The sequence below is a fragment of the Ambystoma mexicanum genome, chromosome 5q, assembly GCF_040938575.1.
Source record: "Ambystoma mexicanum isolate Mex_15411 chromosome 5q, UKY_AmexF1_1, whole genome shotgun sequence".
Lineage (NCBI taxonomy): Eukaryota > Metazoa > Chordata > Amphibia > Caudata > Ambystomatidae > Ambystoma > Ambystoma mexicanum.
In genome coordinates, this window is record NC_090933.1 from 522,345,648 (window position 1) to 522,372,270 (window position 26,623).

A 26,623-nucleotide genomic window follows, 5' to 3' on the forward strand; every position below is an offset into this window, starting at 1 on the left:
GAGTAGACCGGCCCTACCGGCCATCGAGAGCGGAAGCTTACCCCAGAATTCCATAGATTTTTCTAGAGCGTCTTTGGCTCTCACCGTATTAAGTGTATGTTCCGTGAATGGGTCCCGGTGTATGGTGATTCCCAGGTATCTAAAGGAGGTCGCTTGACATTCCAGATCAAGGGAGGGGAGGGATCCAGGGCCATCTTTATGTAGGGCGGCAAGCGGGTAGAGGCAGGACTTATCTTTGTTAATACGGATACCCGTGTATCTACTGAATCCGTCCAGTGTTTCTAGGATGTAGGGCAGGAGGTGTTCGGGGTTATGTAAGAACAATAGCGTATCATCCGCATACATAGAGACGAGGTGGGTCACTCCGTCGATTACAATACCCCCATCTCCGTATTCCTGCCTAAGGTACGTGGCTACGGGTTCGGTGGCGATGATGTATAGCATCGGGGAGAGTGGGCAGCCCTGGCGAGTGCCTCTATGTAACGCCCATTTGTTTGAGAAGGTCCTGTTCGTGCGCACCCTAGCGGTGGGGTTGGTGTAGACTAGCCGGGTCCATTTCAGGAAGGCAGGTCCTATCCCCATTTTAGCCATAGTGGCATAAAGCCATTCCCAACGCACTGAATCAAAGGCCTTGGTGGCGTCTAGTGACGCCACCGCGTATTTCTGAGGCCTCTGCTCCGTGCTGTACATAATATGGTGCAACCTACGCAGGTTCTCTGTTATGGAGCGACCGGGCACATAACCCGTTTGGTCCTGGTGGATCAGGTGGGGAATTACCCTTCGCAGTCTACTAGCTAGCAGGGAGGTTAGGATCTTGCAATCGACATTTAACATGGAGAGGGGTCTATATGAGCCGCAGTGCGATCCGTCTTTCCCGGGTTTCAGGAGAGGGACAATCACCGCCTCCCTCATGGAGTCGGGGAGGGCACCCCGCTCGTAGGCTTCGTTGAACACCTGTGCCAACAGTGGGGCCAAGGTCTCCTCGTACAATTTATAAAATTCCCCAGGGAGGCCATCAGTGCCTGGGGACTTACCGGTTGGGAGTGACCTAATGATTGCCTTGACCTCATCTGGGGTGATGGGTTCGTCCAAGGCGTCCGTCATATGGGGCTCTAGCCTGGGGAGATCTATGTCGTCCAGGATGTCCTCTATGTCGGAGACGTCCACGGGTGGGGGTTCGGCGTATAAATTGCTGTAAAAGTCAGAGAACACCGAATTAATTTCAGTCTGGGTGTGCACTAGGGAGCCATCTGGTTTGAGTACTTGGCAAATGGGTGTTCTGGGGGCTTCTCTCTTGTACAGCCAAGCTAGGAGTTTACCAGGTTTATCACCTAGAGCGTGGGTACGTTCAGTGTGTTTGGCATAGCTCAGCCTACCCAGGGACTCCCAGTGCGTGAGACAGGTTTGTTTGAGGTCAATCACCTTCCGTAAATGTTCTGGGGATGGGTCTAGTCTGCCTTCGAGCTCCCCCAACTCATTCTCTGCATGTTCTAAGGAGGAAGTAATCGACCTCAGTGCTCCGCCCATGGTTGCAATCATCTCCCCTCTCAGGACCACCTTGTATGCCTCCCAGGCGGTGCCTATGTGTTTAACACTGTTGAGGTTCCTTTCCCAGTAGTCTTCAGTCCTATCAGCAATGTGTTCGCGAAGGGCTATGTCTAGGAGAGCTTCAGCCCTAAGTTTCCAGGTGGGGACCGGGGGTCTAGGCGGGTAGATCTCCCAGGTGGCTACTAGTGGGGAATGATCGGACAGTACTCTGGGCTGGTACTGAGCACCGCCGAACGTTGCCTGTTGTTCTAGGCTCACGAAAAGGTAGTCTATCCTAGTGTGGACTGCGTGAGGAGGGGAGTAAAAGGAGAACACACGTGCATCTGGGTGCTGTTCTCTCCACAAGTCTCGGAGTTGTAACTGCTGTATCAACCTTGACAGAATTTTGGCAGGCGGGGAAGGGCGTGTATGTTTATCGTCCGACCTGTCTCTCAGGGGGTCTAAGGTGCAGTTATGGTCGCCCCCCCATATCATGGTTTGGTCCCTGTAAGGGCCGAGGCGTGGATACAGGGAGTGGAAGAAGGTGGTTGCATCATGGTTGGGTGCATAAGTGCTGACTAGACAAACCTCTCTCCCTTCAATGGTGCCACATGCAATTGCCATCCTGCCCTCATTGTCTGCTTTGGAGCCGACCAACCGGAAGGGGACAGAGGGGTCCACCCAGATCAGGACACCCCTGGCGTAGGAGGAGTAGGAGGAACCTACCAGGGTACCACGCCAGGCCTTTGCCAATGCTTTCAGTTTGTCCGATGTAAGGTGTGTTTCTTGTAGCAGGGCTATTTTGGTTTTGCTTCTTTTAATATAGGAGAGTATGCGCCGTTGTTTCACGAAGCTGTTCATGCCTCTGACGTTCCACGTCAGGATTTTCAACGAATCGGCCATGTGAGATTTGGGATTCTGGTGGCTATGTCCAACGCCCCCGGGAGCACCACCAGTGGCCGGAGGATCGTGGGGGTCTTGTGGTTTCCTGGAGATTCGTGCATGCGGGTCTCAGCCGGGTTACTTGCACCCCTGAACTTCTGCTTCAGTGACTGCCAGCCTATCCAGCGGAGGGTAGGTGCCTCGTCCGTGCTGACTGAAATGGATGTTGGTGGTCTTGGTTGTCCCTGATTCGGGCACTTAACAACTGTGCCAACTTCCCCTATCCCTCCCCCCCGTAACTGTGAACTTCCCCAACATAAACCAGGTCGAGTGAGGAGCTCCTCACTATGACAGACCCGTTTCCGCTCCTTTAGACCGAAGGACGGTCGCATGGTGCCCTACGGGCGGGTAATGAGTACCCTTAACAAGAAAGAACTTCCAGGGGTAGGAGAGTGTTCGTCCGGGCGCCTCGTGTTATGAAATCCGGTCAGCTGCGGCGTAAGTGGCCGTTCCATGGTGGGGCCTCCGAAAGGCACCGGGGCCCTGAGAGACGGGGCTCAGCGGGGTTGTCGTTTCCTGACTTCGACCTCTGGGATCTGCTCCCTGTCCATCCAGTCTCGGGCCTCTGCCGGAGTATCGAAGAGGTGAGTTCTGTTGTTTCGTATCACCTTCAATCTGGAGGGGTAGAGGAGCATGTAGCGTAGGCCTGCAGCCTTCAGTCTTGCTTTGGTGTGTATGAACTGTGCCCTCTTCATTTGAACCTGAAATGTATAGTCAGGGTAGATGGATATCTTGGCTGAACCCCTGCAGATCTGGCCGCCTGACCGCGAGAAGGTGAGGATGGTTTCCCGGTCTCTGTAGTTAAGTACTTTTGCGATCACGGGTCTGGGTGGGCTGCCAGGAGGGGGTTTCGATGTGAGGGATCGGTGAGCCCTTTCGATTACAAAGCCCTGAGAGAGTTTTTCTGCTCCAATCTCCTGTATCAGGAGATTCTCTACGAAGTTCGTGGGGTCCGATCCCTCGATGCCCTCCGGGAGCCCCAGGAGGCGAATGTTGTTGCGGCGTGCGCGCCCCTCTGCCTCCTCGACCCTGTCTTCTAGGTTTTTAACTTTTTGTTGAAGTGCATCGACATCTTTGAGGAGCACTGTCTTAGCTTCCGTGTTCTCGCGGACCTGGGCCTCCAGCACCTCTGTTCTGCCGGCCAGGGATCGGACGTCTTGGCGCAGGAGGTTCAAGTCTATGGCGACAGCGTCTATTTTATGCTCCACGGCAGCCTGGGAAAGTTTGATAGCTTCAAGGATCTGTGTGTTACTAGGTTCCGCTGAAGGCCCCAAGGGGTCGGGTAGGTCTGCAGCAAGAGTCTCGCTCATGTTATCTGGCGCTGTGGGCCCCGCCGCCGTGAACGTGTCGATGGTGGTCTGACGTTGCTTAGCCCTTGCTCCTTTGGTAGACATGTCGACTGAGCCCCCGGGCTTCGCTGTTACCGAGGTGGCCGGGGTGAGCCGCGATGGAGTGGCCGAGGAAGCCGTATCGGGTGGGCCGCGATGGCGGATCGCTGTATGCTGTGGGCGGCTCCGTAGGCACAGGGGGGACGGATAGTGTGCGCCGGGGCCGCTTCTTCGGGTTACCAGGCCGGGCACGCCTGTATGTGTCGGTTGCGTTAGTCCCCCCCGCTCACCTCGAAGGGCCTCCGAGACCCTGGCTCCCGGTTCTGTGGCTGGCAGCGCCCTCGTCCGGGACGTTCCAGGCTGGTCGTCCCGTTGGCACCGTCGTTCGCGCTCCAAGCTTCACGGGTGCCCCACAGGCCCCCCTCGTCAGTCCAGCTGGGCGTTCGTGTGTCCTCGGCCCTCAGCTGAGTGTTACGGCGCGAGCGGCTTTAGAGTGCGGGCCGCCGCATCTTGCAGGGCTCGGGAGCCGCCATCTTGGCCCTGGTCCGCGGGATCGTGTCGCACGGTCTATAGGGCGAGACCGGTCCTCCAGGGCCACAGGAATCGACCCGCAGGTGCAGCAGGATGTCGGCCCTCGATGAGGCGGTTCGTGGGGTTCGGAGCCCCCGTAAAAAGTAGTTAAAAGCAGCTTATGATGGTCGCATCAAGCGGAGCGCAAGGAGCGAACGTCCTCTTCACATGGCGGTTAGCCACGCCCCCCCCGTTTCCACAAGTCTAAGGTGGTTCTGCCTACAAAACCTTCCTTCATGTCGAAGATCACTTCAGCATTCCATCTTAATGAACCACTGGTCAGGGGGAGGGGGGCCTGGTGCCTGTAAGACTCAGAGGACATCAAGCAGCCAGTCAGCACGGATGAAGGCGCAAGCGTAGGTTAGCAGGGGAGAGGGAGCGAGAAAGAGGAGGACTAAAGGAAGGTCACAAAGAGCTTCCATAATTTAAGGAGATCCGGCTCAAGGCAGAGAGAGGCAGGGAGGCCTTTCCAGTGGGAGGTACCTTCAGAGGAGAGCGATCTACACTCCATTCTCTGCTTGGAGAAGCGACTGACCCGCAGAGAATTAGCAGTAGACTAGCAGAGGGCGTATGACTCTCATAGAGTACTAAACTGACAAGCAGTTTTAAAGTTTAAAGCTAAACTGCTTTAATGTTTAATGTTACTGAGGATTCCCAGCCTGATGACAGAATATTCAAAGAGCATGTGAATCCATGAAAGATACCAATGCTGGAGAATAGGAGTTACAGGTAAGAAACGTATTCCATACTCTCAGACACAGGAAAATAGCACTCTTCCTCTCCACCCACCTTATTTCCTCAGAATGTAAAAGAAAGACTATTCAACAAGACAGTAATGTCAAATGAAGGACTAAAAGAACTTAGAAGGGCACGCTAGTAATTACGGATAGTACAGTAGGTTACGGGCCAGAGCCACAGGAGCAGGGTGCATATGGAGGCGCATAACCTTTGATTGTACAACACTATTAGCACATACCCATGACAGGGTGCTAATCTTTGACCCTATTTTGCTCTCCTACACATATTGAGGACGAACAGGAAATATGGACCGAAGAAAATAAATTCCAATATGGCAACCCACATTTACAGAAATGTTATTGTGTTTAACTATTGCATTCAGGCTGGGTTCTATTAGGAATAAGGCTGGATAAGCAGAATCAAAGGAGGGACAAATGGAAGAAGTTGGCAATCTCCCTTGTAACAATCACTTTCTTTTTTAATTGCAGCATTCCTACATCAGCCCTCCTAATAATACAATCTAGTTTGAGCTTGTATATGCATCCCTTAATTTAACAACTTGTATCACTGAAGCCTTCACCTTCGTTCTCAAAAACTCCTTCCTATCCCTCTTTGTGTTTTTCTTCTACATGGTTTTCCTGTACTAACATCAGGGAACGGAAGTATGCTGTTATAATATTCAAGAATTCTATTTCTAGCTATGCCCCCCAGGTAACCTATTAAAAAAATAAAAATAAAGCACTGTACGCTAACTTTGCGGTGCTATTTGTGCTGGGTTGCATTTTTATTTCTTTGGGGTGCCTACCACTGGCATATTTTGCTATGTGCTTGCACTCTGCTATATAGTCTATGTTCTGCCATGTTTTGATTTGCAACACTGTTATGTTATTTTTTTTTTATTTTTTGTGCATTAGGCAGTAAAATATGACTTTTCACACAGTTCTTAATAACTGATCTAATAAAGATTACACAAAACAACCCAAAAAGAGATAAATAAGAAGGAGAAAAGAAAAACAGAAAGAAAACCAATTAACCTAATCAAGACTATTATCATAAAACTATTGGCATACTAATAGGTGCCACTTTTTTAGAAACGAGATTGAGTTCTTTCAGGACAAATACCACCTCAAACATAAGAAATGCTTCATTCCCTGAAATTAATCTGTCCCAAAACATATCTGAACAGAGAAAAACAGGATCATGGACAAAACGCTGAAATCTCAATGCTCTAAGGGACCAAGTTCCAAAGCATTCAATCAGTAGATGAGTAGTCTGGTTATATTTGCATTGCATGTCAAAGGTGTCAGTTTGATAAATGTCCCCATACTGAACATGGAGAATTTCCAGGGTTGGTAACAGGTTTAATCTTAACCTTAGGAAGTCCATCCGGGTTACCGGATCCGGAAATTTCTTGAGATATTGAGGCACAAGGAACTGGGTTTATCAATCAATCAATGGAGATGATGATAATTTAGAAGTCATAATTTTTTCAATAGTTCTGATCCAATTCATGCGGTACAGTTTTTCCTTAGTTTTCAAAAGGATTTTGTATAAGGGTGTCAGTGTCAGTGTCCAAGAAAGCCAGTAACTCATCACATTTAGATCTCAATTTGTTGAGCAGGAGGTTTGTTGATTTATACATGGAGACTGCAACTTCCTCGTAGAGAGAGGACTTAGGAGGATCAGAAATAAGTCTATATGTCACAACCCATTTCCACTCCATGCAACTACTTAATGAGAACTTGCCCCAGTCAATGTCGAAAGCCAACAGGTTACACTCCATACCAAAGGTAATCACCGGGATCACCTTCCCAACATAGAATTTTAAGAGAGGCAACAAAGAACATGTACAGTATTGAAGACAAATGTTCTTCATTTGCGCAACCAAGTTCACTATTTTCAAGTCAGTGGTTGTAAGAAGATCAGACCTGGTGGGAAAAGCTGTTATTTTAGAGCCCAAAAAGATAACATCTTTAGTGATGGAAATGAGAGAGTTATCACGCTGCCATATAAATGGTTTCAACTTCCTTAAGGGATGTTTAAAAACAACTATTTTAGATTTATTAGGATTGATTTTTAAATCGTTCTTTGGCATTTTCATAAAGGGCAGTAAGTAAGCATTGCAGACCCACTTGTGTGTAGTCGAAGAGTACAACATCGTCAGCTTACGCTAACCAATTGATTTTCAGATCACCCAATTTGGGTCCCACCAGACCGCCCTTATCCAGCCATTGCAAAAGATCGGACGAATATAAAATAAAGAGAAAGGGTGCAATGAAGCACCCTTGACGCACCCCTCTCTTTATTTGGCTGGACTGTGAGAGGACGCCTGATTTGGATAGATGGACTCTGAGTGAAGATCTTTCGTGCAACTCTATCAAGATGGACAATAAGTGGTCTGGGAGCCTCCACGATTTTAATTTGGTCCATACTCAATTTCGATTTATGGAGTCAAAGGCCTAAGAAAGGTCAACCCAGGCTTCGAACAGGGGGGACCCTACCTTTCTAAGGCAGTCTGAACTAAGACACACAAGAATCAGGGTATTGAGAGACTTGGATAGTCTTCTCCTAAAACTCGTCTGTTGCTTGGGGATGATGCCTTTATCATCCGCCCACTTCTCTAGCTCACCTAGTATAAAACCGGAAAAGATCTTCCCATCGGCATCTAATAGTGATATATTGGTCGATGGTTCGATGGAACTAAACGGTTGCTTTTTTATAAATGGGAATAGTGATCGAGCTCCTCTATGACTTGGGGATTGTTTTGCTAAGAATGATATTATCAAACAGAAGCTTTAGAACTTTAGACCATAGTTCAGGATTTAATTTAAGCACTGCATTGCTCAGACCGTTTGGCCCTGCAGCCCTAGAGGTGGATGATTTTTTAAATTAAGGTTTCAATGTCCTCTCGAGTGTAATTGAGGGGCCACAATGGGCACAGTCCCAATTTATATTCTTGAGAGTCTATGGAGTCAGATACACTGGTGAAATGTTCGATTCAGGCGTTTACCTGTATAATAGTTTCTTGGAGATCAGTGGTTGGACCATTTATCGAGCACACGATTGACCAAAAGGTTCTTAAATTTCTAGCACAAACAGCCTTCAACATTACCTCCCCTTCTATCTGTTTCCTCATGAAGTTATACGATCTCAACTAGTTTCTATGGCTGTTATTAAGGGATCTCAATTCAGTCTCCAGGACTTTAGGATCCGTTGTAGTTTTCTTTAGAAGGGATCTTTGCCGTATAGTGACCTTTTTTCTTTGATAGATTTTTTCATCAAAATGATATTTATGGACCCTACTCGATAACGTGGGACCAGAGAGGGGAGAGTTTAATTTCCAAAGAAATTCACTAAATCATGAAGCTATACAATAACTCCCAAGTTGTTTCACCGACAGATCATTGGTAGCTATTTCTAATTTATTTGTGAGGGTCCACCTAACCCTTTCAAACCTTACCAGCCGTTTTCCAGCAGTGTTTACAATCAAACCCTGGGAAGAGACAAGGGCCTGTTTTCTTTGGCTCAATTTAAGGGTGGCCTCTAGCATACAGTGATTATCTGGATTTCCCTCTGTTATCCTAAATTCACTGCAAGAGTCAAAAATTGCTTTGGAGTCAAAGATGTAATCAATCGTTGAGTATGAGGAGCCTCTTTGCCAGGTATATCTGCTAGGAATATCGCCATGGATACTACCATTTAACATCCCCAAATCCCAAAATGACATAAAATTACACCATGCATGGCCATTGGAATTTTCTTCCTTATTAGGGAGACTATTCTTTGAGGTCTTAATGCACTGAGAGTTGAAATCACCCATTATAATGATCTCATCCTCTGTAAATCGAGCTGAAAACCACAACAACAGATCAGATAGGTCTCCTAAGAAATTGGCCAGATGATACGACGCCGGGTTCCAGTACAGATTAATTATAATCCAACTTGGGCCCGTCTCCTCCTCCTCTTTTTTTGATTCTTGTCACCAGAATACAATTGATATCATTAGATAAGAGGGTGGAGGCAGCAAAAATCAAATAGCTGCATAAGGTTATTAGGCCTCCACTAGGACGCCCTTTGGGCCCTCTTAGTGCCATATGTTGGTATGTAGAGAAACCATCAAATCCCAAAGCATCTGTGTTATGTTATGCTATGCCATGTCATGTTTATAAGCTGTAGAAACGTTTTCTTATCCCAAAGCTAAGCGCAAGTTAACTAGAACCTACATGAGTGTTGCTGTTTTTTAGCTTGCATTTTTGTATGTATTTATTCACTATTTATATGGGCACCGGGAGGTAGAATATGATGTTGGTTTCCTTTTGTACTAGCTGGTTAGGCCATGTTATATTATGTTGAGGTTTCATTATAATGTGTTGTTTGAAATGTCTAATGTTCAAGCTCCAAGAAGTAGCCATAAGGCAACAGGTAGCAAACAAATCACAAAATAGAAACAGAGGGTAGGCATGGAAACCGATGCTATGCCTACAGCCTTCTAAGCTGCAACAGTGAACGCTAGGTCTATCCCAGCCCACCATCTCGACATAACCAACCTCACCCTAGCTAATAACTTAGATTTATTACCAATATCAGAAACCTGGCTTCAACCCACCTCTGACTCCTCCCGTCCTCTAGCTATGCCACCTACCTACACAATCCATCGTAGAGACAGTCTGGATACCAAAGGTGGGGGTGTCACCGCCATTGCTGAAGTCTCCCTACAACTTAGAGAAATGTGCAACTCTTCTTTTTCATCCGGTGAACTCCTGACTGCCAAGTTGAGCCTATCGCACACATCCACAGTAACACAGCACGTGGTATACCGTGCCCCTGGGCCTCCCCTTACGTTTGAAGAGGATATTCTGCACCTTCTCTCTAACACAAAACCCTCTTCCAAGACATTACTCCTCAGAGATTTAAATCTTGGATGGACTTAACGACAAAACCAACGCCAATGCCCTATCTCTAGATAACTCGCTTAAGGCATTAGGCTTTCAACAACGTATCCTCAGTCCCATGCACTCAAAAGGCTGCATCCTCGACTGGCTTGTTTTTTTTTTTATTATTAAGTTTATTGAATTTTATAGAAAACATAGCAACAAACTTATCAGCATTGTAATCGTAGAACTCATTGCATAGAATCCACACCCCATAACCACCCCCAACCTTCACAGAATCTAAAAAGCAAAACAGGCCAATTTATTATCACATGTCATCCAAAAACCCACCCCACATATCATCAAACAATTTCAACTTTTTGTTCCTGCGAAGGATAACCTTCTCAATTCTGGCCACTTGCCTCAAGTCCTCCACCCATTCTGAACAGGTCGGCCTCTCATCACATTTCCATTTTCTCAAAACAATTTTTTTCGCAGAATTTGTAGCCCTAAAAAACCAGCATTTCTGTGGATAAGTGAGATCTTCCACTTTATCATCCTCACCCAAGATGATAGTGTTATAATCAAAATCCTCTTGCAGTAATAGAACCTCATTAATCTTCTCAGTGACACTCCTCCAAAATGTCCTCAGTTCATAACAGTCCCAGATCAAGTGTTCAAAGGAGCCGACATCATGCTTACACCTCCAAAAGGCCTCTGAGTCAATCATCCCTCTCGCATAAAGTCTCTGGGGAGTCCAAAACACTCTATTAAGAATTTTGATTTGGCGGCATTGTTCTCCAAGATTAATGGATGTCAGAGTTACGTTTTTACAAAGAATCCTCCACCTCTCCACAGTCATATCAGAGCCAAGGACCTCAGACCACTTAGTTAACAACCCCTCTGCTGGCGTGTACTGTTGGCTCAGATTTCTATATACTTTGGACGCCATACCACCTAATGTCTTATATTCAGGTAGCCATAACTGCCAACCACCGCCATCAACAGTTCTCTGGTTCCGCAGCAAACCTCTCAATTTTCTGTATTCACCCATTGTACAGTCTCTGAGATCTTTAATTTGTGCAAGTCTTCTATAGCTAATCCATTTGCCGTCTTCCATCAGATCACTCAACCATAGTACACCACTCAGGAGCCAGTTCAACCACAATAGCGGCCTCCCATTCAGCAAAATACCTGGATTCAACCAGATAGGGATGTAATCATTATCACATACCTTGCGCTTACTTTTCTTCCATAGTTCCCTCCAACAAGTTCTCAGGAATCTTGTCGGCGGAAATGAGTGATAACCAGATCCATCCACCGTGGACAGTATGGCCCTAGGCGGCAATGGAGAAGAACTACTTGATTCCGCCAGCGTCCAAACATCCTCCGAATCTTCAATAAATGGAACCAGATGCCTGGCTCCAAAGGCCAAATGATAATTCTCAAAGTCAGGAACCCCCAAACCTCCACAGTCTTGGGGCAGCTGCAATTTCCACAAGCTGAGGCGTGGCTGTTTGTTCTCCCAGAGAAAAGACTGGATTAAACTCTCAATTTTCCGCCAATGGCCCTTCTTCACGTCCAGGGGAAGCACACTGAGCACATAGTTGATTCGCGGTGTTGATGTCATTTTGATGGCATTCACTCTCCCCCAGAGACTCAATTTAAGTGCATTCCATCTCTTCAGGTCCAGCTCCAAAGATTGAATCACATGTGTAATATTGACATCCATTATTTTCGAGACATCATTCGTTAGCCAAATCCCAAGGTATCTCATCTTATTCGGACACCACTTAAAGGGAAAACCCTGCATCTTCAAAACAGTGCAAGTGGTTGATGCCGGCAGCGCTTCCGACTTGGTCCAATTGATCTTGTATCCAGAAACCTTGTTGAACACATCGATCAACTCCATCAGCACAGGAATGGAGCTCTCCACATTCTGAACCACCACCAGCATGTCATCCGCATACAACCAAACTTTCTGGGAGGCTGCACCAAAGCGTACGCCCTCAATTCTATCCTCTTCTCTTATCCTCACAGCCAGCAATTCCATGGCGATCACAAACAGAATCGGCGACAGTGGACAGCCTTGCCTCGTCCCTCTCCCAAGTTCAAAAGTCTGAGTCCATGCCATTAGTCCGAACACAAGCAGTCGGCTGGGAATACAGCAGTCTTATCCATCCGATCATGGTATCTCCAAAACCAAAGCCTTTCAATGTACTTAAAAGATATGTCCATTCATTACGGTCGAAAGCTTTCTCAGCATCCAAGGACAACGTCACCACATCATTATGGTGTTCTTTGCTTTCATACAGTGTCAGCAACAATCTTCTCACATTTTCTGAAACATGTCTGCCTTTTACAAATCCAGATTGGCTTCCATCTATGACATCCATCAGCGCATTCTCAATCCTCAAAGCTAACGCCTTGGCGAAAATCTTGTTGTCCGTGTTCAATAAACTGATCGGCCTATAGCTGCCAGTTTTCACTGGTGATCGTCCCTCCTTCAGAAAAACGGAGATTGAAGCATGTCTTGTTGAACTTGGAAGGCACCCATTCCTCAAAGAGGCACGCAGCATCTCTAGCATCAAAGCAAACACCTCTTGTGGGAAAATTTTAAAAAGTTCAGCTGGTAGCCCATCCGGACCTGGACACTTCCCAGAATTCAGCGCATAAGCAGCCAACCTGAGATCCTCCACGTTCAAATCTCTTTCCATACACTCCAAGGATTCCAAACTCACTTTCCTCAGATGGCAGTCATCAATGAATTGACCAATTGTACGCTCAGATAAATTGATCTCTGAAGAGTACAGGGTTTTATAATACGACAGAAATGCCGCATTAATCTCCACAGGATCAATAGTCACCAACCCATCCTGTCTTTCCACTGCATTGACAGGTCTGCCACTGTCCATAACCCTCAACCGATGTGCCAGAAGTCGATCACATTTTTCACCTTTTTCATAGTAGTTGCTTTTGGTTCTAAAAAGCAACCACTCAGCCTTCGAAGAATACAAATCTTCCAATCGTCTCCTTTTCTGCTTCAATATTTTTATAGTCTCATCTGAAAAGTTTTGCATATTATTTCTCTCAAGATCCTGAATGTCCACAGTAAGCTTTTTCACTTCTGCATCTCTATTTTTTTTCTTTTTGCTGGACAAACCAATCAACAATCCTCGCATATATGATTTGAAGGCTTCCCACACAAACTCCACCCTGACTTCACCAGTCCAATTCACAGATATAAAGAATCTCGCCTCTTGAACAATTTTGTCCACAATTTCATCGTCGTCCAAGAGGGAGACATTCATCCGCCAGGTGTTAGACCTAGGAACCGGGAAGGTCAATCGCAAGTCTATGGAGATTGGAGCATGGTCCGAAACAAGTAGTGATCCGATGTCACCCCTTTGGAATGATTGTGTACAGAGGCCAGAGGTCATAAGGAGGTCAATTCTCGAGTGAGCATTATGCCTTGCAGAGAAGAAAGTATATTGTCTCATAGAAGGGTTTTGCAATCTCCAAACATCTGTGAGGTTCCATTCATCAATTAGTCTCTTTAATGCTGTTCTTTTCAGAGTGTTGGCATTGTCCACACCCCCCACACTTTTATCAAGTCCAGGTTCTAAAACCACATTGAAGTCTCCTCCCAAAATCACATTAATCGCATTTACATTCTGCAACATTTGCGTTAAAGCTACAAAAAAACTACCATCACCCCCATTCGGAGCATATATATTGCAGAAACAATACTGAGCATCCTGAATATGCGCAGTGACACACACTATCCTTCCATCCCCATCCTTCACACACTTCACCCCAGTGATCTGGAGATTCTTCCTAAAAAGAATACACACACCCCTAGAACCAGTAGTTTACGATGAACCATAAACATCACCAACCCACTCCTTTTTCCACTTATCTATATCCGCATCTAACAAATGAGTCTCCTGAAGCATCGCGACATCCACCCCCATCTCCCCTAGTTTACTCAAAATCACCTTCCTCTTGACAGCACAATGTGCACCATTCACATTCCAAGATACCACTATGAAATTCCTCTGATAAGTGTAAGACATTGCTAGATCCCGTTTCCCAATCCTTGCAATGAATTCACAAGACACAATACTACCTAAACCTATAGTCAAGTAAAGAAATAAAATAAAAAATAAAAAAACACACTCCTGGGCTTGAACCACCCAACCATCCAGAACATCCCTTCCAGCTACACGCCGAAAGGGACTACCCCCCTCCCTCCCTTAGGTCAGCCAATAGAAAGCCCATAAAGGGTGTCACAGACCACATTTGGTCAAATTCAAATGAAGTTGAAAATACAATTTGGTCTAAAGGAATTCCCACAACTCTCCAGCAAATGAAAGCACAAATAAAAGCATTCCTGAATAGATGCAACATCCCCTTCTCAAAAACGCTAAATACCACACCATGTGTCAATCACATGCCTAGACAAAACCTGAATTCTCTTATTATAACCATCAACGAATCACACTAATCCACCTACCGTCACAACCATCAGTGTAAACATCACAAATCCCAACTACTGCGGGCATGCTGAGCAATTGAGCGTGAATCATCACTAGAAAGTGTGAGCAAGTGTACAGAGAGTTGCAAAATACCTGTGTCCCTGCACCCTACCAAATGAGATTAGAAGCCAGATACAGCATTAAACTTTTCCATGGCATTCACACACCAATCCATGACTATCCCGTGGCCTTACCTCGACTGGCTTGTTGACTTGAACTACAATACTACCATCACATTGAATAAACCTTGTCCCTGGACAGACTACAACATTATCCTACTCTCCATCCCTTTATCTGACCTATCACCCTCCCTTGCCCCCCTTTCTCCCGTTTTGCCACTAGATGCTTGAGAACTATCACTAGAACCAGCATTCTCCCTCTGCTTGATGAACAAATTGACCTCCAGTCAACACATATTGACCCTGCCTCACTTGTAGACCGATACAACTGGGTGTTGACTCAGGCCATTAACAGTGCTGCTCCCCTTAAATTACGTAAACCCAAAGTGGCTGCAGATTGTGACGCATGGTTCTCCCCGACCTCAAAGCACTTTGACTTCTTAAGTGCAAAGCAGAGTCCAAATGGAACAAAAACCCAACGGCCCTAAACAAAGTCATCTTTACCCTAGCTTCCAGCAAATACAAAAAGGCCATCCTTTTAGCAAAACGCTCTTTCTACAACTCCAGAATAAAGAACGCTAACTTGAGTGCCAGGGGGCTCTTCTCTATACTGCTAACGGCTTGAATCGCCTGCCCCCCTCCTAACCCCCAACTGCACTCTGTCCTCTCATGGTGCACTAACATCCAAAACGCCCTGATACACAAAATGTAAACACTCCAGAAAAAAAAGCATCTCCAAAAAAGATTCCTGAACTATTGTTGCTGCCACCACTCCTAAACCTGAGATCCAAACCACCCCTCTCAATCCACCTCCTTTCAAATTTTAAACTGTCTCTGAAAGTGACATCATTCAAATCATTAAGGGTCTCAAACCCTCCCGCTGTCAGGGAGACATCTGCCCCCGGCAATCATTAAGGACTGTGCCGCCCCAGTGGGCTTTTCATTGCTGCCCTCGTCAATGCCTCCTTCTCAACATGTACCTTACCTACTACCCTGAAGGGCGCCTGGGTTTGCCCACTCCTAAGAAAACCTACCCTTGATCTAGCCATCCCTATGAACTACCGACCAGTCACAACCATCCCTTTTTTACTTAAAAATCCTTGACCGTGCGGCCTACTTACAGATCCAGCATCACTTGGAAGCCAACAACCTCTTGGGCCTAAGACAATCTGGGCTTATACCTGGACACAGCCCTGAATCTGCCTTGCTAGATCTCAAGAACCAACTGGATGAAATTAAAGACTCTGGCAACTCTGCCCTACTCCTCTTGCTGGACCTATCGGCGGCCTTTGACTTCGTTGACCACCCAATCTTGTGCCATCAGCTCTCTTTTGTAGCATACTTCTCACCTGAAGCCATCTCCTGGATTAACTCCTTCCTTTTGGAGAGAACTTTAAGAGTGGTCTCTTTAATTGCTGGACCCCCATCAGCCTCCGTCACGTGTGGTGTCCCACAAGAATCATGTGTCCCCCCCAACCCTGTACAGTATATTCACAAAACCTGCTTGATTCTAAAGGAATCTCTTACACCAATTACACGGGTGATATGCAGATCCTCCTACACCTCTCAGGAAACTATGAACTAGATTCGAAGAGCCTACATTCATTCTATCATACCATCCAGACCTGGATGGCCTCCCACCTCCTCTGTCTGAATGACGATAAGACAGAGTTCCTCCTAGTCGGCTCGCAACATACACTCAACAAGCTTGACTTATCGTACAAATCCTTCAACATAGATGGCAACACCATACCGGTTTCCAACAAAGTCAAAACCTTGGGTGTTTCCCTTGACTCCACCCTCTCCCTTACACAGCAGGTCAATGCGATTGCCTCCTCTTCTGCCGCACACATCCAAATGAACGCATGCAGACCATTTCTCAACATTGACAGATGCATTACCATCGCCAGGGCGCACATTAGCTCAAGACTGAACTATTGTAACTCTCTATTTACAGGCATTTCCGCTCGCAACCTTAACAAAATGCAGCACATACAAAACAATGATCTTAGAGCATCCCGAAGCGCGATCATATCTCTGCTGCTAGAAACAGAGTACACTGGCTTCCTGTCTGAGAGCACATCTTTAAATCACTAGCTGGCACTCACCAAATGCCTTACAAACACCTCCCTTAAATACCTGTCAAATAAATTCACCAAGGTTCAATCTTCAAGGCCCACCAGGACCCCCTTCTCCCATCTTCTCTCCGTACCTCGCTACAGGCGAACAAGATCAGGGTGGGGCAGGCTTCCCTGTCATTGCGGCTAAATACTGGAATGACCTACCTCTCCCTCTGAGAGCTGAACAATTATACTGGACTTTCAGGAAACACCTCAAGACCTTAATGCTTTTGATAACAAGCTCCTTTCTGACTAACCACGGTATCTGTACTTTGTCCTTTTCTCCAGTGATTCTGTATGTGTAGCCAGCGCCTTGATGCCCTTGGGCTTGGTGGGCTCAATAAATGTTCAACGAAATAAATACATCTGTTAAATTGACCTTATGCCCTGTTTTGACCTAACATTTGCATGATTCCCTCTATTAACAGAGGACAGTGACTGCAGCCCAGATTTAGGAGGTTTATCAAAGGCTAGATTGTGTAAATTAACTCTCATAAGCGCCCATCCTCAGCCAAAGAGGATGTACGTCTCACACACCACTGTAACTATTCCCATAAAGCTTCTAGCAGATCTGAGGAACGTCCAGGAGGCCCGGACAGGGGCTTCTGCTCCCAGGGAAGGAATGGTAGAAATCCCACCCTCAGTTAAATGTGCCCATATTTCCTGCCAGCTTTCCCATCTACAGCACCTCAGTTAGGGGAGTAAGTAGAAAGGCTTTGCTGTCTGTGTTTCTTAGGCATGGTTTCAACATGCCTCTTCTCACCATGACACTGTGGAAGGCTCAAAAGTCAGCCGTGTTGGTGAGCCCAAGACAGTCTTATTTGTCCTTAAGCACTTTGCCCTGAAACACAAGCCTAGGTTTTGGTGAAGTTTAAAAAAAACTCTTAGAGTAACCATGACATAAATGAGGAAACCAATAAAGCAAGGTTGTTTTGCTCACTTTTCATGGAGGTTTTGCAAACTTGGCAAATTCGGATTTTTGGCATACATACCCTCCCAAATGATGTTGGGGGCCTACAAACGTAAGTAGGAGAGCTTTGCTATCTGTGTTCTCTTAGGCATGGCTTCAATATGCCCAGGCTCATCATGACGGTGTGGAAGGCTCCCAAGTGTGACTACTGCTGAGCTATAGAAAGGCTTTTTGTCTTTAAGCACTTTGCACAGAAGCACAACCCTAGTGCTGGGTCATGTATGAAAACCCTGTGGTAACCATGACATAAAATGCAGGTGGGATTCATAATTGGGATCCTGGTGGCAGATAATGCTATTGTCGAAGGTAATCTTGTCTATGAGGGTGATTCTTCCTCTCCTCTGGCTGGTGAGGTTGACTTAACCATTGGGGTAGAACAAGGAGTAAACTTACATTTGGATACGTAATGAGCATTAATGAGAAAGCAGCTCACTCTGCGGTCGCTTTTGGTCTGATCCGGAGGATGGGGATGTTGGGTATATAATTTGTGTTGGAGTCCATTAAAGCATGCAATTCTTTGATGTCAACTGAAATCATCATCTTTTCACCCTAAGTGAGTTCCATTTGCAGAGCCGGTCTCCCTTTGCTGCCTTGTTTTCTTGCCCCGATGATGGCAAAGATATGCTTCACCAATGTGTTGCTGCTTCCTTGGATCTGTCCCTTGGGAACCATTGATGTCTGAGCCAGTGCCACATTTACATGGCTGGTGGGCTAACATAAGTTCTTTTACCACACGCCACTCTACCAGACCTCAATTTTGCACCCATGGTGGCATTTCTTAGGTGTTTCTAAGGCCGCCTTCACAACAACTGGCATCTGGTGCAATTACCCACCTTCCCGGCACACTGCCTCTTTAGTTTGGAACCTTGGTGCATCCTGCAACACAATTTCCAGGACACTACATGAATAGCTTCAGTAGCCATAGCCTACGGCGAATTAGCCTTGCACCCTGTTAATACACAGTTTCTTCATAGATTGCTAACTGTGCCAAGTATTGCAGCCTGGCACAAAATCCTGTCAACGGTCTGGGTATACATCAGTTACTACTTTAATTCTTCTGTGCCGTCCTTGGGGTTTGGGCTAAGGCGAGACAGGCGACTTGCCAATCCAGACTCTCGAGTCCCTCTTTGAGTTGTTTCTGGCATCTCTACATTTTCTGCCCTCACAGCTGAAGTTCAGCGAGGATAGCCTCCAGCCCTCAGTTATTCCAAAGCCCCACCATGTGGCAGCCCTAACCCGTAGGATTCGTTTTACAATAGTTAGTAATAAGATGATACACTACAGGGTCCTGACCAGATCATATATTGCACCACACACAATTCAGTAGGATCCAGAAAATAATACAAAGTGTATCACTTGTAACATTGTTGATGCATTGTTCAGACTCTTGATTTGGAACTTCCTGGCAACAGAGCGGCCCGAGACATCAATATCATCTCTGGGACGCAGATACTGGTTAGCCTGGGAAATGGATGTCTGGATGTTATACCTGGGATCGTCCCCCATTCGGGCCAGATTCAGCAATCAAGCGTAGCCATGGCTACACGAAGGACTGCTTTGAAGTGGATGTGCTGTAGTTCCCCAACATATATATATGTGGGGAGATTCCTGCTCCTACCTAAAAAGTAAAGGCAGCCTTGCGCTGAGGGGTGATTCGGTCACAGAGCGGAAGAATGGCTTGCGCAATGCGTTTCTCTCAAACATAAAAGCCCCGCTTACTACAGGTCTGCATTCATGAATAATGGGCAACATGTGATAATGTGAGACTGGCAGAGGGGGGATTGGGGAATGGGATATGGGTTGTTTCTGGTGATATGCTCCGGATCATTGCTTAGTCATTTACTGTAATGCATGCAATGTGCAGGATTGGCTCAGAGCATGCGCTATACAGAAACACGCTTGTAACCGACTGAGATGTTTTCCTGTTAAAACCAATACAGGTATATTTTAAATGACATATAAAAAGGATAATAAGGATACCTGGGTGGAAGTTCCTCTTTCACTGTGATTGTGCAGTGACATCTCCAAGTACCAAGATGAAAAGCACTGTTCCTTAGAAAGAACGAAAGAACTTCCACTAGTGCAGAAATGTGGTTTGTTTTGATTCTGTTCCGTTTTCTTTGGCATTCTTCCCTTTCAATAGTACATCTGTCCATAACCCTGTCATTGAAAAGCGCACCATTTGCTCTGTTTTTAGGGATCATTGTGGGTGTTGATGAAGCCAGAGCGCTTTCCTGGAAGGCGTGCGGCAGGTGTGACAATGATACACTGGAAGAGTCCTATCCCGCTAGGTAAGAGCCACTGTACAATGGGGTTCATCACAGCCAGTCCTAATGTGCAGTTGTCTTTAAATTTCCAATTTCTCAAAGTGTTCAACGTAAATGATTGAATAATGGCATATCCGGTAGCTGATCTGCATCCCACATGACACAGATTTAACTGCCACCTCCAGCGGCATCACAGTTAGTCTCTGCTGCACTCCATCCCTTCGTATTTCAGCACTCCACATTTGCTGCAAAAACCTTAGAAACGGACAGGTACTTGGGGTATGGTTTTGATCCCCACGTCTGGTGGTGTAGCAGCTCACACGGCTATTAGTCTGATAGGCATCCTGCAATTATTTGGCTTGTTACTGTACGTGTCAAAGTAACCTTTTTTGTGTCCTATTTTGCAAAAGGTGCAAATACATATTTTTGGTTGTAGCGTTAATTATTCAATGTGCAACCACGCCCATGATACCCTGCCTTCATTTTAAGCCGCAGTCCTCGCTCACACCCGAGTTTCTACTTTTGCATTGTGGATGGAGAACCATTCATATATGTACGTTTTCTGGTGCACTTTAGATTGCATAATATGCCAGGTACTCTGGATATGTCTCTGTTCTTGGATGGTAGCCCTGCCTAGTATCACATCTGTCCTTGTATGATCATTTTTTTTATTTCTAGCCCCTTCCCTCACTTTACAAAGTGCCGCTCCCGCATATCTGCGTCCAGTAAATTACACTTTCAAATGATATGGTCGTTTTGACTTCAAAGAGTAAGGCCATGGAAAGGTGGGTTTTGGTTTTAGCGATAGGATTGGTTGTCCTTTGTCAATGAAGATTGTTGATGACAGGTGAGTAATATATGTTGGCCTGACAGCTTATCTCTGGCCAGGCCAGAGAGGGATGACTCTGCGCCACCCCCGCATCCCCCCAGAATCCTGCTGCAAAGGTGGAGCATGTTAGGCTACCATCAACATAGGAATGACGCTTGTAACAGATGGGCGACCACCTGAGTTCCTAGATGTTACCATCTTGCATAATAATGAGAGACATGACACCTGAGTGGGTTTTTTAAATCCCAACGGGATTGCGGCCCAGTGACCAGTCTCTCTCCTGGCCGCCCTGCTGACACATCATGGCGCATTGGCATTGTCTGCACCCAAACTGCACTTGCCACGCAGTTCTGGGCTTCCGCTTCAGCCGAGCCTCTCCTGGCATACACAGCCTGGCATCGACGCTGGGGCCCTCCGGGGAGCTGAGATCAGGGTGTTGCTGCCTCCGCTCCCTTAATCATTATAATGATTTGTTTTCAATGTTCCATCTGCCCTTCTCATGGAGGGCCCGACCACAGTCCCTGCACAGGGGAAGCTGCTCATGATCCTGAGTCACCAGCATTCCATGGCCTTCTCTTGAAGGTGGTTGAGCCTGGTCACAGGTAAGTGTCAGTAAAGCACCAATACACTTAAACATTAATAAGCCATTTAGCCTATAGTGTCTGTGTCATTATTACTAGGTTCTTAGCCCTTGAGGGTATGTAACCCGTATATTACCCACACCCTGATTGAGCAATGGGTTACCTGTACAAATCGCTTCAAGGTCCTCTTTTTATCAGAACGGTACTGTATCAATGCAGTTTCTTGGAAGGGCTGGCGGAGACGAAGTACATTTTATGGTTTCACTTTCTCAAATTATTAATTTTCCAGAAACTCTATTAAACAGGCCCATATGAAACAATCTCCATCATTAAAATCACTCCATCATTAAAGAATGCCAGGTGCCCTAAAATGATTTGTGCCAAGCACAAGAGTAATAATGGGATATGCTTAGGGTTGATGTTCTGAACGTGTTGGCGATGGGCCTTACCTGAACATGAGGTTTAGGACAAGGGTCACGGAGGTAGGGCCTGTCCTATCCAGAAGCCACCCTTATAGTAGGGTTGAGGAAGTCTGTGACAAGGGTCCCCAGGAGTGATGGGCAATTCAGAGGAAAGCCACCAAGCAGACAGAAAAACCTCTGATAAGTGCGTCTGAAGGATGATGGCTGCGGCACCTTCCAGGAGTCGGGATCATAATATAATTCCAAAAAGCAGCTCAGACCCAGGAGTGGAGACCCAATACAGCAGTGACAGCGGGTGGTGACACAGACAGAGGAAATGACATCTAGCAGCAAGGAATACAGCAAAATGGAGTTAGGGAGAAGAACTAGCAGGGAACTTCAGGGAAAAACAAGGAAGGAAACAAGAGGGAAACCTCAACAGGCACACAGCCTTACCTGTAGTTGTGACACGTGACGAGATGGAGGCACAGGCGCCTTCTTGAAATGGGAAGCGTCCTCTACTTCTGATGTTGTGTGCGCACCTTCTCCAGAGAGATAAAGTAGGCTGCAATGTTCACTGCAGAACAATGGATCGGATACAACAACATACCAGTCGTCAATTTGGATAGAGCAATTGCTACGTTTTGGTAGCTGTTCGGATATGAGCTATACCAATAGAAAGGCAATCTAAGGGTGAATATGTTTGAAAACAATATTGAAAATAGCATTGGAATGGAAGCTATTAGTGATACCATTACAATATGCTATTTAAATATATAATATGCCAGTTGTGCTCAGGCCCCGGAAATCTGGTAACAGGCTTGGCAATTTGGACTGTTAAAAAGATAACGGAAGGAAGCAGGGGTAGTCTGGTCCACGATTAGGACTCTACTACTTATGATCTACCTTTGAAACAGAACATAACCCCAAGAAATGTTGTTTCGCCCTGAGGACGACTTAGCCACAGAATGAATATGCTCATTAGGCCGAAACTTAAGTTGGCACTGTAAAAATAGTTCAAAGAACTTTATAAGTGCTAGAATTGACAGACGAATGCAACGCACTAATAATAATAAAAATGCCTGCAAGCATGAAATGTTTCCAAAAGTACACGTCTCTGAGTTAAACTGGATAATCAAATGAAAAATGTGTCTATTTTTGAATTTGTGTCTTAGGTCTTTGTCTTGAACGTTGGGTTTTGTGTAGTATGATACGTTTGTGTGGAGATCGATATGCTTTATGGAAATTGTACACATAATATTAATCAATTGTGATATTTTTGTAAATGATTTTAAAAGGTTTTTACATCATGATAGTTTAGGAATGTTCTAAATAATTGCATACATTTGTATTTTAAAATGAATAGGAATACAACTGTGCTCTGAGGATAGTTTAATTTTGTTTTAACAAAACATCCTTTCCATGTTCCATCATTGCTGGATGCAAGTTTTCTAAATGCATGTTGACCAGATCTGGGGCAAGGTCGCCACACTTCCTACTAAATGTGGTTTATTGTTTAATTATGATCTTTGTATTAATGAAAAAGAGACCAACACGAATTGTGTACAACACACAAGAAATGTCCACCAAGCAAGAAGTAGTAAAAGCACACCTTTTGGAAGGGTACTAATGCAACCTTCCAAACGTGATGCATGTCGGGTATTGTCAGATAGTTTACATTTGTTTCACAGGAACGCTAAGGCTCCAGAGAACCGCAAAAGGGATATCTAAAGCTTCATCAACATATCCCATGTCTTACCCTAGTCTTCTCTTGGTTCAATCCACTGATCTCAATATCCAGAATCATAGTCCAAAAGTATGGTCTCATTGATCCCCCGAACTCTTATAACGGGGATCGGACAGCAGCCTCCTGCTAAAGATGAACCTCTTGCGACCACACACTGACAGAAATTCTTGTCGCAATATTAGGAGGATTTTTTTCCCCTGAAAAGTGTCTCTGAAATCAGGTCAGCGAATAGCAAGATAAGGCATTCTTAACATTGCATCTCCTTGGTTTTTATAGAATTCCTGCAGTATTGCGTCTCCTGAGTTTCCTAAGTTTAACATCACCATCACAGTGCCCCCAACTTAACATCCGGGCAGTTGTTTAGAGCTAGAGGGCGAACAGGAATTCCATGTTGTAGAGGCCAACCAAAGTCTAGAGATTGAATTAATATGGCATGTTGACGGATGATACGACATAACACAACGTTTTCAATTGTAATTTACCTAAAGAGTCAACATGTTCACCTTTGCAACACTACAATCAGGAGGCCACACAGTCCTCAAAACTCAGCATGTGTAGATCACAGGAAGCCTTCAAAACGGAGGCTCACCAAGTGCCAAAAGATGGGCTTGCCAGCGCAGCGCAGTCGCCCTACTTGCCTTTGTCAATTTGAAGATGCGTTTGCAGCCTGCTTTTCCATGCATCTTATTAAAGCCAAATGAAACATCTGTGACATGGCTAGGGGTGTCACAAAGCAATAGGCTTCATAAGTGATGCATAGTTACCCCCACCCCAATCCCTCACATAGCAAAAAGAATGCACATTCTACCGTTTCATTTAGTGAATGGGAGAAAAGGGAGGAAAGGAGCTTTGGCAGAAGAACAACCAAGCCTGTTTTCCAAAGGCAGGCAATGGAGTAGTAGTAGTTTCTCATTTATAAAGCCACTTTATCCCATTGGTATGGCCTCAAAGCACTTGAGGGTGAATACCCTCGGTGGATCGAAAGCCAAGGTATGGAAAAATTGTCAGAGAGGTTAGAATGCGTGTGTATTTCGCCAAAAGGAAGTTGGGTGGGATGGCCAGGCCTCAGTTAACTACCCATGTCCAACGGGCATGTGGATGGGTGCTGTGAGGTGGTCAGGAGAGTGCATGAGTGCAGGAGACTCGTTATGTGTTCAGCTATACTGAATTTTTGTCATGGGACTTAGCTGCATTCTGATGGCAGAGATGTTGTGCGTTGTGTTTTAGACTGGTGTATGGAGGCAAATGCGTGCAGGTGGACGGCCGTGCCTGGCTAAAGTACAGAGGTGGGGGTGTAAAAAGTACCCTTGAGCTGGATGCTGCAGGCAGAGGGCCTAGGGAGGACGGTCAGGGGGTGAGTTGGGGGAAGAGTGCTGTTTTACAGCAGATCAAGATTTCAGTTTTACCAGGATTAAGGAGGAGGTTAGTCGTCATCCAATGGTCAATATCTGTGAGGCAGGAGTTGAGGTCAGAATGGGGAGAAGCCCGGGATTTGTGACTGTAGATAGCCAATTACAAGCATTCCTGCATGTGGGATTCTACAAATCAGTGGATGTTTCTCTTGGATTCCCGTGACACGTGATGTGCTTGACCAAGTGTTTTTGTTGCAGATGCGCTCATTGAATGAGAGCAGTCCTTGTAGCGTTGGACGGGAGCAAGGCATGAGTTGCTGTGAATTAGTAGCATAGAAGAATGCATAGCTAAGATAAAGGTTTGCTGTGTCTCTATCTCGCCATAGATCGACAACCTGATCAGGAGTATAATGTGATGTACCGAAGCCTCTGAAAGGGACACATTTGACAATTGTTCCAGATGATAAGGGCCTTTGTTGGCTGCAATGCCCTTTGTGTTCCATGCTGCAGATGAATAGACCCCTGCATTCCCTGAAAATTAAGAGAAGTCCCAAGTTAGTCAGCAATTTACTAAAGCCAATAAGGATGATTGTAACCCGAATTGTTACAGCTAAAGCAGGAAATGGTTTATCCCCAGCACAATGCGAGGAAAATATTGATAGACAGGTGCTCCAATCGAACATCCTATCTAAAATCTCAGTACAGGGCATTTATTTGCAGTTTGAATATTGAAGACAGGCTAAAGGTCCAGAATATTTTTCAGCACCAGATAATAATCAGAATAAAACCGTGGACCTCCTCCACTGGAACTGGCAAGCATGGTCACGTGGGAGTAATGACCACAATTCCTGCAGTTATACATGTAGTTGTTAGATCGCTTGCAGGAAATGGTGGAATTGTTTATCCTTAAGTACAGAGAAGGCTCTGAAGGAATACCTACATGCAGCCATCTTGAGTGTTTGCTAATCATGTATTGTTGAGTGCCAAAAAACAAGGAAGTGATGGATGGTGCTGCACAAAGACAACTGTGCAGTTGTAACATACGATTATAGGATAGACTGTGTTAATTTTCGACCACTGGGTGCACTGCCTGTGATGCATTTGAGATCTGTTTCTAAGTGAGTCTTGAAATACCCTTAAAAAATAGACACAATGGGAGTGGCTGCAGGTCAACTAAACCTAATTTCTTTTTCTTGTATTCTGCTCGTTCTCCCCTCTCCCCCCAAATTATTAAGCTTATCTCTCTAGGAGTACGTTGAGGGCCATGTTCTACTTCCAGTCCCCCAGGCACAACTATTTCTGGGTCAAACTGTATCTGTTATGTGAGGATTAGTACTATTATAAAACTTTGCCCATAATTCAGAAGTATCTGGAAGGAGCGATTATGTAAAAGGGGACTCATGCAGCCCACTAATGAACATCATAGGAGAAATGTCTATTTCGAGCAGGATTGAGTTCTTCACAAAAGAGTGTTAGATGTTAAATTAATTCAGATTAAATAACACCATTGACATTCATAAATGCGTTAATGCAATGAAACTACATTTAAAAAAAGATTTTCGAACGCCCATTTGAAAATGTTTGATTAAACGGTTTCACACTGTGATCTATCTGGTGGAGTCATCACTGATTCCTTGGCGGTGACCTCCTCCCACGAGGCCTGGGGACGGCAGCTGCTACCTGATCCTGACCCTCGGGGAAGGTATATGAGGGAGGGCCACAT

The 26,623-nt window shown here is 45.6% G+C and overlaps 1 protein-coding gene across 2 annotated transcripts in view; it reads left to right on the plus strand.

Annotated features, from left to right (window-relative positions):
• SPIDR (scaffold protein involved in DNA repair) overlaps positions 1 to 26,623 on the plus strand; it is a 3,076,965-nt gene that overhangs the window by 2,983,493 nt on the left and 66,849 nt on the right. For both annotated transcript variants that reach the window (XM_069621022.1, XM_069621023.1), the window contains one exon: positions 19,921 to 20,014. In XM_069621022.1, coding sequence (XP_069477123.1) covers positions 19,921 to 20,014 — 94 coding nt within the window. The remainder of the gene's footprint in view (positions 1 to 19,920; positions 20,015 to 26,623) is intronic.